At 41.0% G+C, this 16193-nt stretch overlaps 1 protein-coding gene and 1 long non-coding RNA gene across 2 annotated transcripts in view; one reads left to right on the plus strand and one right to left on the minus strand.

Annotated features, from left to right (window-relative positions):
- asic1b (acid-sensing (proton-gated) ion channel 1b) overlaps nucleotides 1–16193 on the plus strand; it is a 195301-nt gene that overhangs the window by 11174 nt on the left and 167934 nt on the right. The window contains exon 2 of the mRNA XM_031301827.2: nucleotides 489–684. Within this exon, the coding sequence (XP_031157687.1) occupies nucleotides 489–684 (196 nt within the window). The remainder of the gene's footprint in view (nucleotides 1–488; nucleotides 685–16193) is intronic.
- LOC116051421 overlaps nucleotides 1–16193 on the minus strand; it is a 33877-nt gene that overhangs the window by 9719 nt on the left and 7965 nt on the right. Inside the window, exon 2 of the long non-coding RNA XR_004105346.1 lies at nucleotides 14053–14153. This is a non-coding gene — a long non-coding RNA (uncharacterized LOC116051421). The remainder of the gene's footprint in view (nucleotides 1–14052; nucleotides 14154–16193) is intronic.

The raw sequence follows: 16193 nt of genomic DNA on the forward strand, positions 1-16193 counted from the left end.
AACGGCAGAGCTAACAGCTAATAGCGGAGCTAACAGCTAACGGCGGAGCTAACAGCTAATACCGGAGCAAACAGCGAAGCAAACGGGCCGGGAGGCCATTTGTGGTCGAGGCGAGAAGGGATACAGCTACGTCCGTGTTTGGTTGTATATGGAAGGGACTAGTTTGCTTCGTGTGGACTCACTGGGCTGACTGACTCCACATGTGGGCGGAGCTTGGGAGCTTCAGAGCTAAGGCGGTGCTACAGATTAGGTGTCCCTAAAGAACAGTGTCTAAAAGTAGTTCCGCATTACATTAATTAATTTGCACGCAAGTTTTATTTATTTTTATACCGTGTATTCTCCGTGTAAATTCATGTACCGAACCGAGACGCCCGTACCATTTCGGTTCAATACGAATACATGTACCGTTCCACCCCTACTACGTATGTGTATTCATGAATGTGCTTCCTTATGTCCACATTAATTAAGTTCAGAACCTTCTTTCCCAGGTATGAGATCCGGGACCCACACATGGTTGAGGAAACTGTCCTGCAGATCCTGAAGGAGAGGGCTGACTTTGACAACTATAAGCCCCGGCCCTTCAACATGCGCGAATTCTACGACCGAACAGGCCACGACATCAAGGACATGCTGCTCTCCTGCAACTACCGAGGCATACCGTGCAGTGCTGAAGACTTCAAAGTGGTGAGTCAGGCGTGTCAATAGTGAAATGTCCTCTGCAGGGCCAGCTGAGGCCTGCCCAGACGAGGGTCAACTGAGCATGTTTGTTATACAATGTCTGTGTTGCTGAGGTTTATTATTATAACATCTATATAATATGATCTCAGTTGAGTAATCATCGCTGAAGTTTGCTTTTAGGAAATGACATGGCAGGGTATATAAGGTAGTGAATTGTATAGACTGAGTCTTGTTCTCAGTTCAATCTGCGGGGCTTCATCAGTCCAGATCCCCCTGTTCCCCCACCAGGATGGGAATGAAAAACCATTGTGTACACTGTACACTCAGAGTACATCTTATGCTGATACACACTATGTACACTTATGCTGCCAGGCCTTAGTGTGCTAGTCTACGGTCTCTGAAAGGTTGAGCAATGCTCTCATAAAAGGTGGAAATTTGGTCTTTTGCTAAACCCTGGGTCAGTGCCATATTGCTTGGTTTATGAGTAATAAGTTAAACAATTGTGGTCACTCTGGGAGAGTTTTTGGGAGTGTTTGTTTTTCTCATCTATCGGATGGTTACAGACATCCAGTTATTACTGTACCTGGAACCTGCGTGACCTTTATATCTGTTTGTCATGTCTGTCTAATAACAGCCACAGCACCTGTTTATATGTATAGAGACTTGACTGCACACTTGACTGATCTTGTAGGTAACACACTCACACAATTGGTCGGTAATTAAATGTGTATTTTGCTGACACCAGATCATTTACATTGTCTTGTTGCAGGTAAAGAGAGAGAAAATTAGCAGTTATTTCTCTTTAATTTGTTGGATGTTTGACTTTCTTCACCATCTAAATTTATCTGTCTGCGGTTTGGTGCTGGGCATACCATACAGTGTGTTTATCAGAGCCTGTTTGCTGAGAACGGTGGCTTACTGCTGCTGGAAATAAGGTTAATGAGTGTGAGATGTTTGTACCGTAATACAATACAATGAAACAGAGCTGCAGAGTTGGCTGATATTTCTTGAGTGACCCTTTCAAATTACATGTACCTTTTAATTCAGATGAATAATGTATTATATTCATTTTCTTAATGGCTCTTGCTATTTTATTGTCTGAGTAAGTAAGGCAGCAGTTACTGTAATTCAAACATTAGCGCGGGGGGGCCACTTTGTTGCATTATGAGTGTGAAGCTTAAATTATACTGTTACATTTCTGCAATGTAAAGCCCTTAACCAGTTTAAGAATTTAAAATGCTAAATTAATTGATGCTGAAAAGGAACCCCAAAACATTTAGATGGAGAGAAGGCAACTCCAACTCAGAACAATGAGTTAGAGCTGACTGTTGCTTATAAAATAGATCACATTAAGAGCCACAAAATGAATTCATAAAATAAAATGAAAAAATCCTAAACAAAAGAGATAGTTCTAGTTCTTCTCTACTAGGGATGTTAATAATTAACAGTTTAACTGTTAACTGACAATAAGACTTTTGACTGATTAATACTATCAATTAAACTGTCATTTAAGAAAAGTAATTAATGTTTGTTGCATGGTAAAAGAAAAAGCTATACAATCTATTTCTTAACTGCTAGTTAAGTTGTAAGGTGCGTTTTAAGCTCTGAGTTAAGTTAAGTTTGGGGCTCTCTGCTGGACGGCGATCACAGCGGAGAGCTATGTGACACATGCCAGGTCGTGGAAGGTATCTCAGAGCCCGAATGGGTTAACTTGTCAGTTAACGGTTAATGATTGGTTAACGAGGGTCAGCTATCAGTCTAAATTAGCATTGCTATTTTCCACAAAACAAGGCTCAAAAGAATAAAATGCAATAAAATGTCACACATTGCAACCAGTGGCAGCCCGGTGTGGGAGAGGGAGCTAAACGGAGCTACTATCCAGCAGATGCCAGAGCAGGTGGCCAGTGATGATGGCACTGTATTGATAAGGCTGATGTATCTTGAGAATCCCGTGGTAATTGCGACCTAATACACATTTGTAAATGTCTCATAAAGAGTCCAGCCACCATAGATCACTGAATATCTCCTCGTTGGTGCATTTATTAGTAGATGCTGCACTCTTGTTTCTGAGAAAGTGGTACATAAACTGAACTGGCTCTTTAGATGCTGAGACATTTCCACACAAAACTGACCCACACAATCCTCCAATAAATGCACATGCATAAAGAATGAGTTAAATTACAGGTGCGCTTCAAATGACAAGCAAACTGCTCTTCTAGACCACTGCACCAGTTTGATAAATAACATGCATGTCTGTAGGCAGAGAATGTGTCTAAAAGTAGGCAAGACACCGTGTGTCCTTCAGTGGTCCTTTGAGGTAGAATATCTCATGCTCTGAGCAATACCCCCCCTCCTCCATGTTCAGTAAAACCATGTAGTACAGCAGTGGGCTGCATCCCGGCCCACATGGTGTGGCTCCTGTAATGTGCTGATGTGACCACATTTACTGTAGTTAGTTGTGCTTATGGCAGATGCTTCGCAGGGCTCTACTGTATTAGTACAGTAGTGGACCTGGATAGAACAGCTCAGCAGAGAGCACTAATGGTGTGGAAAGAATCCTCAGTGCCATAGAAAAAGAAAAAAAGTACGGTGAACGCTCCCACCAGTCTCTGCCTCCAAACCCCAGAGCATGGAAGCAGTAAAACTGTGATTAACACTGTCGGCAGCTTCTGCTTGTTTACCCCTAGCTGCTCCGTGGATGTGGAAGATAGCCAGAAACAAATGTCTCTGCTACATATGGCATCAAGGAGTCCAGTTGCATCGCAGCATTTTGTCAGTCCTCTGATAAAGATGGTAAAATAAAACAGTCAGACCGCAGCGATGGTAACATTTAATGCAGATAGTCTCACATGGGATGATGAGAATCCGCAAGGTAATACTGTCTATTCGTTCTGATGGCTGAATGAACTTGGTTGGATGGAATTGATTTCACATTGTTTTCAGGTTTACATTTGCATTCAGGTGTTGAGTCCACAATCAGAAGCACAGTATGTCAGAGGTCATTGTTATCATCAATTAATGGTCACTGGTCCCAAACCCAGTGGGACACAGTCCCATATAACCAATTTCCAGTCATTACTGCTGAAGTGTTACAGATTAATAACTCCCTCTATCTCTGAACCCCTCAATTCCACTCTTTGTGTCCCTGCCTGCTCTTTCTCCTTGGAAAGACGTTTGCTAATTAGGAATGCAGAAGGTTACGCTTACGTCTTTCAGCTCGGCTGATATTAACGAACAGCAGGAAAGAAAAATTACCCTCAATTAATATTAATAGGTGGCCTACAACGTATGAACCATAGCTGCAGGAGATAATAAGAAAACACTAAAGAGTGAGTAAAATCCAAAGACCATAATTTAATTTTTTATGACCTTGTGTTTAATTAAAGAGACACATACGTTGACACATGGAGAGATCATAAATGTACAGAATCAATTTGAGAAGAAAATTATTAAGTACACAGTCTATCTTGGTGCATCCATAAGGAACTCTCTGCAGATACATTGTTGATAGGTGATTGATGTCACAACATCAACATGGGGGAGAGAGAGAGAGGGAAAGAGGGAGAGAGAGAGAGAGAGAGAGAGAGAAAAGAAGAAGAAAGAGGGACAGATAGCAGCCCAGGTATCAACAAAGTCCTTGGTATGAAGCTGAACATAATGGTCAAGTTCTGCAGAGAGGCACAAATACACATACTGTAACAGCAGTAGCAGTACTATCAGTAGACACACAGGTTTGTGCTCATTTAACCTCTCGGAGAATGCGGAACTGCACTGTACTGTATCTCCCTTTTCCAGCTGGCCAATTGTGTGCCCAAACACAATGAAGTATGGCAGCTGAACAGGTCTCTCCTTTCCACTCATATATTTTTTGTTTAAAAAAAAAACAAAAAACGTTGGCTTCTATCCAAATGCATAGAAGGAAATAAAAAATGTTATAGGGCATAGTGGTATTTAGACAAAATCTCAGGCAGTCTTGAACAAATTTGGAGAATCATCACAATTACACCAGTGTTCTCTGTGTCCCTGTCTATGGGTAGTTTACTCATCACAAGTGCAGTCTCACTACTCCTCTGATGATACATTTGCAATTTTAGTTAACATTTTAATACCTTTACACTTAATTAAACTAAGAAAACTGAATTGATACAATTGATTGACAATTGATTAAAATTCTTCAGAAGTGTCTTGCACTGATCTCTTTACAGCAAATCTTCACAATAGCTAGAGACATCGAAATACACAAAAGATCCCTGAAAAGCCCTTCAATATTCACCTCTAACAGCATGAAACTGTAGTGGGATATTTCTTAATGTTTTTATAAAGTAAAGTCTGACAGCTCGGTTTAGATATTTGTGAGTGAGGTGATATATATCCATTACATTAAACTAGTTGTGGATTTGTTTAGGTTTAAATTATTGCCATATGAGACAACATTTGTTTAATCTCCCGGTCAAGTCTGTGACAAACCCCTACTTTTATATAATCCAGACTTACATCATTACCATGATCATTCTATTGAGCTATTGGCTCCATTTCAGCTGCATCGACCCTGCAGTCCACCCTTGGTTGTACAGAGAAGTGTCGCTAATGAAATGTGATCAATAGAGATGGCCTTTGTAGAGAGAGACCTGCCCTTTGAATCAATCTAAAGGATAGGCTGAGATTTTTTCTTAAATATAATTCTCTCTTCGCATTTGTAAGTTAAAATAATTATTGTTTGCTGTAATAATTCATCCTCCAAATCCATATGAAGGTTTCCCTTGGACATGCAATGAGGGTGCTTTCTTTCTTTTTAGTCTGAAATTGCCTCATTCGTGTTTACAGGGACTGTATTTCATTGCTTAGCCGTGGTGGAAGGATACTGGTAGTCCTGTGTAGGCTTTGCACTTTGATTTCTTAGCCAAATTCCTTATGTAATCTTATTTAATTATGTTAGCTTTAAAATGTGATGACTGCTGATACCAAGAGTCTTTTGATGTACCTGCCATTTGTAATATCAGACATTCCAATGTGCTTTAATCTCCCATTCCTCATCAACTGTTTTTGACACAGCTCACTTTTGTTCCACCCTCTTCCTTCATTGCTATTCCAGTCTCATTCATCAGCTCAGAGCCGATGATTCTGCCATTCTTTTAGGCTGGGCAATTCCCAGCACTTTCCCTCTTGAGGATAAATCAATCAATTTGTGATTACTGTAGAACTCAAAGACATGGATCAATTAGGTTGTTGCTGAGTAATGGGTGCATCCCTAATGAAAAAAAGACGGCTGCTCTTTGAGTGTAACAAGGCCAGTGGCTCACCCTGACACAGTATTGTCTTTATACTCTGATCATCTGGCAAGTTGAATTAGAAATTCAATTGTGAGATGACAAGGATTTTGTAATGTGACTTTTCAAAATATGTTTTCAACCAATTAAGATGCTGAATCAAACATTTGTCACTAAACAATCCTGTATCTTGTAATGTCTGATTCCCAACCTTTTTCCTCTGATGTACCTCCACAGCCCTATCAGATGAGCTTAAAAATCCTGTCAATCTCCACCACATTCTTCATTTTGAATGTTTTTTATGGCATTATGTTTTCGGGTGTCCGTCCATCCGTCCCATTTAAATGTGATTTCTCAGGACTCCCTGGAGTGGATTTCTTCAAATTTGCAAACATCCACTGAACTGATTAGATTTTAGAGGTTTGTCCCCTTCTCATGAACACAAATGAAATGTCTTTAAATTTGGCACAAATGTTCACTTGGACTCAAGGATGAACTCATTAGATTTTGGTGGTCAAAGGTCACTGTGACCTCACAAAATGTGTTTTTGGCCATAACTCTTGAATTCCTACGCTAATTATGACATTTCACACACAAATGTCTAATAGGATGAAATGATGAAGTGATGACATTTTATATCCAAAAGGTCAAAGGTCGACTTCACTGTGACATCATTATAATGTTCTGCAACAACACGTTTCTGGTCATTATTCAACGCCATAACTCAGGAACAGAAGGGGAGACATTTGGTCGGTTACTGAACTGGTGACACTAATCTTGGGTGCCCATCTTGAAGTGGTGGTTATTGTATTGATCTTCTGTGCTGCCTGGTTAAAGATATGTGTGAAACATCCATGTTTTGCCAAAAAATACACTTAATACCTTTTTATTAAATTGCTGTAGAGTCTTCACTACATATATTATATGAGTCTGGACAGACATGGATGTAAACTGCAACTTGACTGGTAGGCGGAGGCATACAACTGCAAGGCGGTAATTCTGGTTTAATGATAAAAACATACGAAACACACGTAAAAAGCATATATGGTTTAAATAAAATGGGAAAAAAATTATGACATACATTGTTTTTTAACAACTTTATTTAGTTTGGTTTATTTGCATATTCTGGTAATTCTGGTGAAGATAAACGTTTTATATTGGCATGTGTGGTCACTATGAATGAAGTGGCAAACTGCTTTTGCTCTCAGTAACTATAGCCCACCCTGGGCAGTTTGACAGCAACCTGTCCCCTGTTTCATTGCCTATATTTAGGCTTTTTCAGCATGGAAGGGGGGAATGATACTAGGGATAGATTTCCTGACAGGGCTTTTGCAAAAGCCAAGCATATCCTTTCCCCCTATACAGACATACACAAAAAGGCACCTTTTACCTGACCTCATAGTTGCATTTGTAATTGCAGAGTGATTTGACAGAGATAGATTCCTGATGTGTGAGGTACAGGGTGGACAAGAGGTGAAAAGAGGAGGAAAACTCAGGTGAAGGCAAATACAGGAGAGATCTGAGAATCCAATTAATCACTGTGACCCTGTCACTGCTTCTACCCTTAAAAAAATTATTTTTAATAATGAATTGGGTGGGGGAGAAAAAGAAAGAGATGGAGAGAACTTATCCCCTAAATAATCAATTATAAACAATTCTATAGAGATCAGAGGCAATGGATGGCTGTGCAGGGCTTTAGAGTGAGAGAGAGAAGGAGAAAGTGGAGGGGGCAGGAAGCTGTCCTGAAATAAGAACGTCTGTGTGTGCCGGGGGTTTGAGTCTATGTGTGGCTCTGGGTTAGCTGTGCCGGGCAGCCAGTGGAAACATGAGGGAGAAGGAAAGAGGTGGGGATTGATAGCCACTGGAGACCAGCGAGACCAGCGTCGCACTAGCTGAACGAGAAGCAGGGTATTGTGAGCTCTCTGTGCTGAAGTCCTCCCTGCATGCGCAACGTGTGTAAAGCTCCCAGCTCGCTCCACTGCACAAACAACGGATGTATGGTTTAGATTCTGCAGACAGTCTTAGTGATTATTCACACATGGCACTTCCAGGTGGCACAGTGCTGCATTAGTCACCTAATTACCGTCCAGAGTCATATTAGCAGGGCTGAGTTTTTTCTTTTTTTTCTTTTATTCCCTTTCCATCTTTTTTTGTAATTTAGTCATTCTTATAGCAAACCTGTAACATTTGCCTACATTACACTTTAAAAAAAGGTATTCTCCCCTTTAGTTCATTAACACATTTGAATTCATTTAAAATACTGGGAAAATGTGATTAATGGTTTTGGCATTTAAAGTTGATTCTAATAATTACAGCAGCTGATTGATGACTGGGAGTAAGAGTATGTGCTGTTTCCAGAGATTGCATGATGTAGCTTTTTTGCCTTAACTGTATTATTAAATATGACACTTGGGAACGTGAGCGTCAGACAGGTCAAAAATATGTTTCTTTATTTCACAGATGACGGGGTACAGATGCTGTCATCTTGTGGCCCAGAGTCTGGGGATAGATAGATAGATAGATAGATAGATAGATCGAAAAAAGCAGTTGGAACACCACTAGGTCAAGGGCCCATGGGACGCTGTGTTTTCATCTTACCAGCCATTGTCTTGATTGTTTTTTCCTTGTCTCTTGGGTCGATCCGCTACCTGATAAAAAACACTCTCCTTTTGACTTTGTTTTTTCATTTAACGGGGCTTCAAAGTAAGGACCACTAATGAATAGTTGGTTGCGATCTTGTTGCAGATTAGAAAAACAAATCATTTACTTCATTCATCATCAACAGATTATTATACCGTTGTTTTTAAGTACGTAGGCTGTTACTTACATGAAGCCTGCGGCTAAGCTGCATCTGCTTAATTCTTGCGCTGATACTGATGTTGAGGTAATCTTGGAATTACACTTAAAAGTGTTTGCCATAGCACCTGGATTGAGTTGTGAATTGTGGAGCTTGGGTTGGGAGCACTATAGTCTTGCATAGCCAGACCACTGCATCAACCCTGTTTTTATAGCTTTAAATAACTAATAAAAACCAAACTTATCAGAAAAACAAACATCAGTGTGATCAGAACTACCTAAAATGAAGAAACCATCTTTAGGAAAAAAACTATTTGTGTTGTACTTTTTAGTTTGGTCCATGTCCCATCCGCTAACATGCAGGGGGTGGGATTTTTGACCTATACTGCAGCCAGCCACCAGGAGGCGATAAAGATGTTTTGGCTTTACTGAAGCGTGTTTTATGGTTGTGCGGAGGCTCCACGCAGAGCTTTTGCAGTAGCCTACGTAAGTGGACTGATGTTTATACTTGTGCGCTGGTGTGTGCGTCGAGCCGGCATGTGTGTGTGTGGAGAGTGTGTGGTAGAGGGAGAAGTGAGAGAGTGACGGCGATTAGCTTCGGAGCGTGTAGTGACCCTAGAGTCATAGTGAGAGAAACAAAGTGTCTCCCCTGTGCTTTCTGACCACGGTGGGAAATCTGTAGCAGGAAAAGTTAACCCTCTCCTTGATTTCATGTTGGTTATGGAGAAGGAGAACCAGGAGATGAGTCGGGGGAAATACAACGCTACCAAGTCTCGGCTGAGTGACTTCGTCGCCGCGACGTGTAGTTACATTTTTTGAGAGGTTCACGTCAGGCTACACCGTAGGGTCCGGCGTAGGTCTGTGTCTCCACATACTGCGTAGATTTTACACAGAAGCATAAATTACGCTTTACACAGCATATGCATCTAACCCTGGTCTTTTTCCACACAGGCAAATATGAATAATTGAATCTAAATTATCTAAAATGTCATTGATATGTGGCTACATTTAACATAAAAATACTTTTCTTTGTGTTTGACTTGGACACAGTGGACCATAAATACTGAAATAACACCATCATTTTCAAGTCCAGGGTGTCCAGAGTAAAGACAGTGGCTTAGTGAGCGATAGAGCTGTGTAGCTGTCAGATCAGAGATCCACCAGTTTAAGCCTACGTGCCTTGCAACAGTGTTTCAATATTCAGCCTCTGCCTGCAGGATCCTAATCGGTGTTCTTTTTCTCATCCTCATCTGTGTGCTGTTACTCACTTTTAATGTTAAATTATCAATACAGTGTAATTGATGAAATATATGTCAATTCTAACCTCTGTAACCCTGGTACTGCATCCTGCATTTTTTCTTTCCTAACCCTTTTCCTCTTTGCTGAAGACAACAGTCAGTCATTATCTGTTAATGTTTCCTCAGCTCGTGGTCTTTTTATCTCACTATTCCCTTGCGATGAATTTTTTTTCCCAGCAGTGGGGGTTGGTGTGGGAATTTAAAAGCATCAGAAATCATTTACAGATTGCTGAGTGTACAGTTCACACCAGCCCAGATCACTGTGTGCAGACCTCAGAAAGGTGCAGGCAGCATATTCATGCAGTCCATCTGATTCATGGCTCTATTCAGTATTACGTGTGTGTGTGTGTGTGTGCGTGTGCGCGCACGTGCGTGTGTGCGTGTCACACTCAGTAAAAGCTCCATATTAAATATCCAGATTAAAGAGCTTCTACCAGACTAACTTTGTTGGTTAAACTTCCCAAAAGCAAAGTCCATGTTCTTTTTATCTCTTAAGGCTGGACAGTTATCATGGAAGTTGCCAGTTTTGTAGGTTGTAATGTGTTAAACTGGAGCTGGTCTGCCTCTTCTGCTGTTTCCCAAGTGATTGTGTTTGTTTAAGTGTGTAGTGTATGCATCAGTGTTTGATATCTAACATCATATATTTGTACACACATTTTCCCTAACTCTAGGCACTGATATAGTGAGATTGTATTTGTCATAAAGGCAAAGAAAAGGCGTTTATGTAATGCTGCAACTTTGGCCACTGCAGCATTTCTCTTTTAATATGGGAAAGTAATTTCGTCCTAATGCCAGACTGACAGTTACAATGGATGTGCCAGGCCTAGGTTACAAATCAGTAGATGGAAGCTGTCAGCAGACTGGACCCAGCTAAAATACAGCCGCTGCACCCTTATTCTGTCACTGAGTTTATGCTCCCGCTTACCAGAGGAGCCAACAGCTGCGCAGATAAGCACTGAGATTATTGTTTATGAAAGGAGGTAGGAGGGTTGTAGTAGAGTTAAGATCACCTGATACATTCCCTAAACAGCAGAGACGGGAATCAACAAGTGTCTCACTCCACTCATCCTTGGGGTCTGTTTCTCTTGGCTTAGTCAGAGAGGCTGTTGCCAGATTGTCTGACCCTGTGTCTTGATAAACCTAAAAAGGCAAATAACCTGTAACGGCCTCATTTTCTGAGGACATCTTCTTTTTTTCATCTTTTGTGTGATTGTCCTTTTGCTTCATCTTGGTCATCTGGATCACATAAACATTTCCAGCATTTTACCAGGAACATCTCATTTCACCTCTGTGACTGGTTGAAAGAGCAGGAAGAGACTCATTTGTTGTGGTGCACACACTGATGGTATCCTGAAAAAGTTCTTTTATCCAGTGTTTGGTATTTAGGTTTAAATTTAAGTAATTTAAGTGATTGGCCAGATAATGCCACCATAATGAAAGTTCAAAACCTCCAATTTGGAAAGGCCACATTACTTCTGTGCCATTTAATCAAAGTAGAAGACAAATGATGCATGTTGTTAGATGCAGCCAATGGTGTCTGCAGGCTTTCAGCACCTCTCAGAATAGCGACGTCAAGAACCGAACTTTTGACAGCTTTGATGTAGCCGTGTGTCTACATTAAGGCATGGATTCTGACAGATATTTAGAAATTATGGTCGGGTTCGGGTCGGGCTCGGTCACATCAGCGCGATAAGGCATTTGTTGTAAAATGGTGCTGCGGCTCCTTTAAGAGAGCTCATTTCGTGTGTAAAGTGGGCAGAAGAGAGATAGAGAAAGAGGAAGCAGACGTGTAGATGCGACTGGAGCAGAGTTGGTGGAATAAGTTTATGTTTTGTACAGTGTGTGTGGTGACCGAGATAAACCCCAGACTGAAAGTTCATTAATCTGCTCCTTAGAAACGGGATTTTAACCCCGACGTTATATAACGTCGGCCCTGGAGGTAACGAGTCTCCCCTGGTTTTCTGATCACGGTCGGAATCAAAGCAATCAGGAAAGGTTAACACATTGAACATTTTAAATTAAACAGCTTATTAACGTGCGCTTGTTCCCCCATGTGTGCTGATGCGCTCATCTGTTGACATTTCCGAATGCCTTCCTATAGTTGCTTAATAAAAGCTTTCCACACAAACAAACGTACATGTGTCATTAGTATGAGAAAAAAATTAGATTTTAACTGTGTCGGGCTCGGACATAAATATCTTAATGCCTGTCGGGCTCGGGCCGGGTTCGGTCACGGCTCTGTCGGACGCGGGCCGGGTTCGGACGGAAAAATTCGGCCTGATCAGACCTCTAGTCTACATGTACACTGCCTAAACAGAATACTGGTCTCTTAGATGGCTTACTGCTGAGTGCCAAAGCAGCTCTCATAAAATACAATATTATTGATTATCATAATAATTACACATACAAATTCCCTTGCATTTTTGTTGACATTTAACAATCAACAGTTAGAAAATAAATATCATGGAGTGCTGCTTAGATAACCCAAATAATGTGTTCAAATGTATGATTATGAATTATAATGGATCTCCTAATATGCCCTGATTAATTTGATTTCAGCAACACTGCAAACATGGGATATTGGCTCAATTTCTCCACTTTCAAGTTTCACAATGCAATAATTTTAATGTGAAAGACCATTCCTTTCAGTAGTGGTGGAATGGAGTTTGATTCTATGTAAAATAAAAAGTAAAAAAAAAAAGTCAGTGCACTCGTGGCCAGGTTAGCTCAGTTGGTAGAGCAGGTGCACATATGTAGAGGTGTGTGCCTCGACGCAAGAGGTCCAGGGTTTGAGTCCGACCTGTGCAATGTGTATGTCTTTCCCCTCTCTCCCACCCTTTCATGTCTAGCTGTCCTATTCATTAAAGGCGTGAATGCCCAAAAAAATCTGTACGCATACAGTACAATATTAGTAATCATGTCCAAAAAGATAGTGGTTTGCCAATATGTGTCACGGCAGATCAATGCATTTTTTTTAACTTGATGGGTACTGGCTATATAAATCCTGATTTATGGTTGATCCTGTGTTCATTGGAACACATTGTGCATCCACGGGTGCATGGTAACCCCTGGACAGGCACAAACTAATAAAAAGCAGGCGGTTGTGTATGGTTATTATTCAGCATGTCAGCGTGTGTCAGCTAGAAAAGATAGTAGAACTCCTTTGGGAGTACGCTTGATTTAAGAGAAGACACTTTTTGGGTTCAATAAAAGTTGAATCACTTAAAATACAGATTTTGTCAGATCATTGTAAGTAGGGTAAAACAATTGCAATTTACTAATCCTTTTGTTTTATGCAACATTTCCTTGATAGTTATCAGCCTGAGGTTCTCAAAACCAGCCTGTCTATTGACGTTAGTTTCAACACTTAGCCTTTACTCCACTGACACCAGAGCCTCCATTTTCTACTTCAAGGCACTGCGTAGAGTCACAGCTAGAATAATCACGTTGTCTAGCGGGCTGTAAGACGTGGATTGTTGGTGCTGAGAGAGAGCGAGGACCCACTGTTTATTTATTTTTTGATAGTCTTGCTCTTGTCATGTCTGGGTCTTTTCCTTGAGACACAAACTGTAGCAGCCTTAGTTTTGTGGTTCAAAGCCTAGTTTAGTCGGGGAGCAGAGATTCACTTCATGTGTCAAAGAAATAAAAAGCTTCCACTTAACACTGTAGCGCATGACTTCATCCTGCAGATTATGCTTAACCGACTGTAAGGGCTGGTTTGTCGAAGAGAAGGGCGATTGCTGGTCTTCCCACCTGCATGTGACCTGCAGCGTGGCAGTTTTGTCTGCGCTGTATGTGTCTGGTTAGCCTTCCCTTAGTGATTGTGTCTCTTCTGTTGCACACAGCCCTCCATGTGATGCATGTGTGTACATAAAAGGTGTGTGATGATGGGATGGTTTTCCATCTGTTTAATAAAGCGGGACACCTGTGTGTGTGTGTGTGTGTGTGTGTGTGTGTGTGTATGTATGTATGTAAGTGCGTCTGTGCATCTGTCTTTGAAATATCTCATGAACCGTTCATCCAATCTACTTCACACTTGGTTTCCTGGGTACTCAATAAACTTGGGGTTTGGATTTTGGAGCAATTTGGACAGCATTGGATATTAAAAATAAAACTGGTGCAGCAGCAGGCTCTTGACATGCTCTGGACAGCAGCGGGGATGGAGGAGGTTTACTGGCTTGGCCTGTGGTTCACTTTTTGCAGCTTCTAATTAGAGATGGTCTGATACCATTTTTTGCTTCCCGATTAGGGCTGAACGATTTTTGAAAATAATCTAATTGCGATTTGTTATATTACGATACGATATTACGATTGCGATTCGATATTCGATTATTTTTTTAAGCTCTTTGTCTTCTGTATTATTCAACAAAGAATAATAATATAATAATGTATAGTATGAACACACAATTACACACTAGACAGTTAAATAAGTAAAAATATAGTATATAGTATATATCTATACACACACACACACACACACACACACACACACACACCAGTGTATTTTTTTTACAGTGCACAGAGAGGAGCTGCCTCCAGCCCCTCCCCCTCGTGAAGTTGCGTGCTGCCGTGTGCACTTGCTCAGAGAGGCTATCGTTACGTTAGCTAGTTGCTGGTGTCTTGCCGTGGGATTAACTGTACTAATAAAACTGTTGAAACACCGTGGCCACGCTGCTGTGAAAGCTCCCTGAACGTCATTTATCAGTCTGATTGTTACCCCTCTCAGTGGCAGCTCCTCCACTCATATCTTTATAACGGAGCTAGCTAACCGCTAACCGGAGCTAACCGCTAATCAGAGCTAATCGTTGCCAACCGAGCCTTGAGTTCTGCGTGTCTGTATCCATTAACTGCACGTATAGACTCAAGCCCGAATAAAACCCTTCATTTTATTAAAATGGCTGTAAACGTTTTAAACTACAACTCAGAGTTGTTTGAATGACAGAAATCAGCTCAAGATGCGGCGTAGCATTAGCGTGGTAGTTAATGCTTTCTCTACGGAGTGCAGACTGATTTGCTCTCGCGAGTCACGTGACCAAATCGCAGCCTTTGCGATTAGGAAATCGCGTTTTAACATATCGCGATATTATCGCAAATGCAATTAATCGTTCAGCCCTATTCCCGATACCGATTCCGATACCTGAACTTGGGTATTGGCCGATACCGAGTACCGATCCGATACCAGTGTGTCATATATTTTATTATGTTTTAACAGCTGAATACTATCATCTGTATGGATGTGATATTATTTCTATCTTTGTTGTTGGTCTGGCTCAGGTTAAACTCTTTGTGAAACATGAATGCCACAGAACTTTCTTTTATTATCCAGTTTGACAGTCAGTTATAACGGAAAAGAACAAAAATAAAGGGCTTTCTTTCATGGCATCGGATCGGTACATGAACTCCAGTACTTCCCGATACCGATACCAGCGTTTTAGGCAGTATCGGAGCCGATACCGATACCAGTATCGGAACATCTCTACTTCTAATGTAACATGATTGCTGGATATTCCTTCCTTCACATTCCTGGAGCACGAGCAGATAGCTGACCATCGCAACTGTTGGAAAAAAGGCGCTACATAACGCTGGCTTTTCCCTGTCTATTATTTCGCTAAGAGGAAACTCAATAAAAAGCCATTTGCCAAAACTAAATATCAAACAAAAGCCAGCCACTATATTGTATTAAGTTGCTGTGAGCTGCACATTCACCACTTCTAAACACAGGGTTCGTACGGTAGGGGTGGAACGGTACACCGAAGTCACGGTTCGGTTCATACCTCGGTTCAGACATCACGGTTCGGTTCGGTACAATGGAGGGAAAAGCATAACAGTTTTTATTGTGCATGTCTCAGGCTGTACCACCTAGTGTCAATCAGTCTCTCCCCTGAGCTAGCTGCAACAGCCTGAAGCGTATAAAGTAAGATGTAAACAGTAAACAATAAGTACTCCACATCATCTCCAGACTCCATCTGTAACTTGTAAACAAAATAAGACAATCAGCTATAAAACTGAAAATACAGCATCTCTTATTTATGAAAGTGCAAATTACGTGGAATAATAACAAAACAAAAAAAATTCTACTTAGGCGAGACCTTCCCCCACAAAAGTATTTTTTTTTTTTAACATCATTTTAGGCCTTTATTGTGATAGGACAGCT

The sequence above is a fragment of the Sander lucioperca genome, chromosome 6, assembly GCF_008315115.2.
Source record: "Sander lucioperca isolate FBNREF2018 chromosome 6, SLUC_FBN_1.2, whole genome shotgun sequence".
Taxonomy (NCBI): Eukaryota; Metazoa; Chordata; class Actinopteri; order Perciformes; family Percidae; genus Sander; species Sander lucioperca.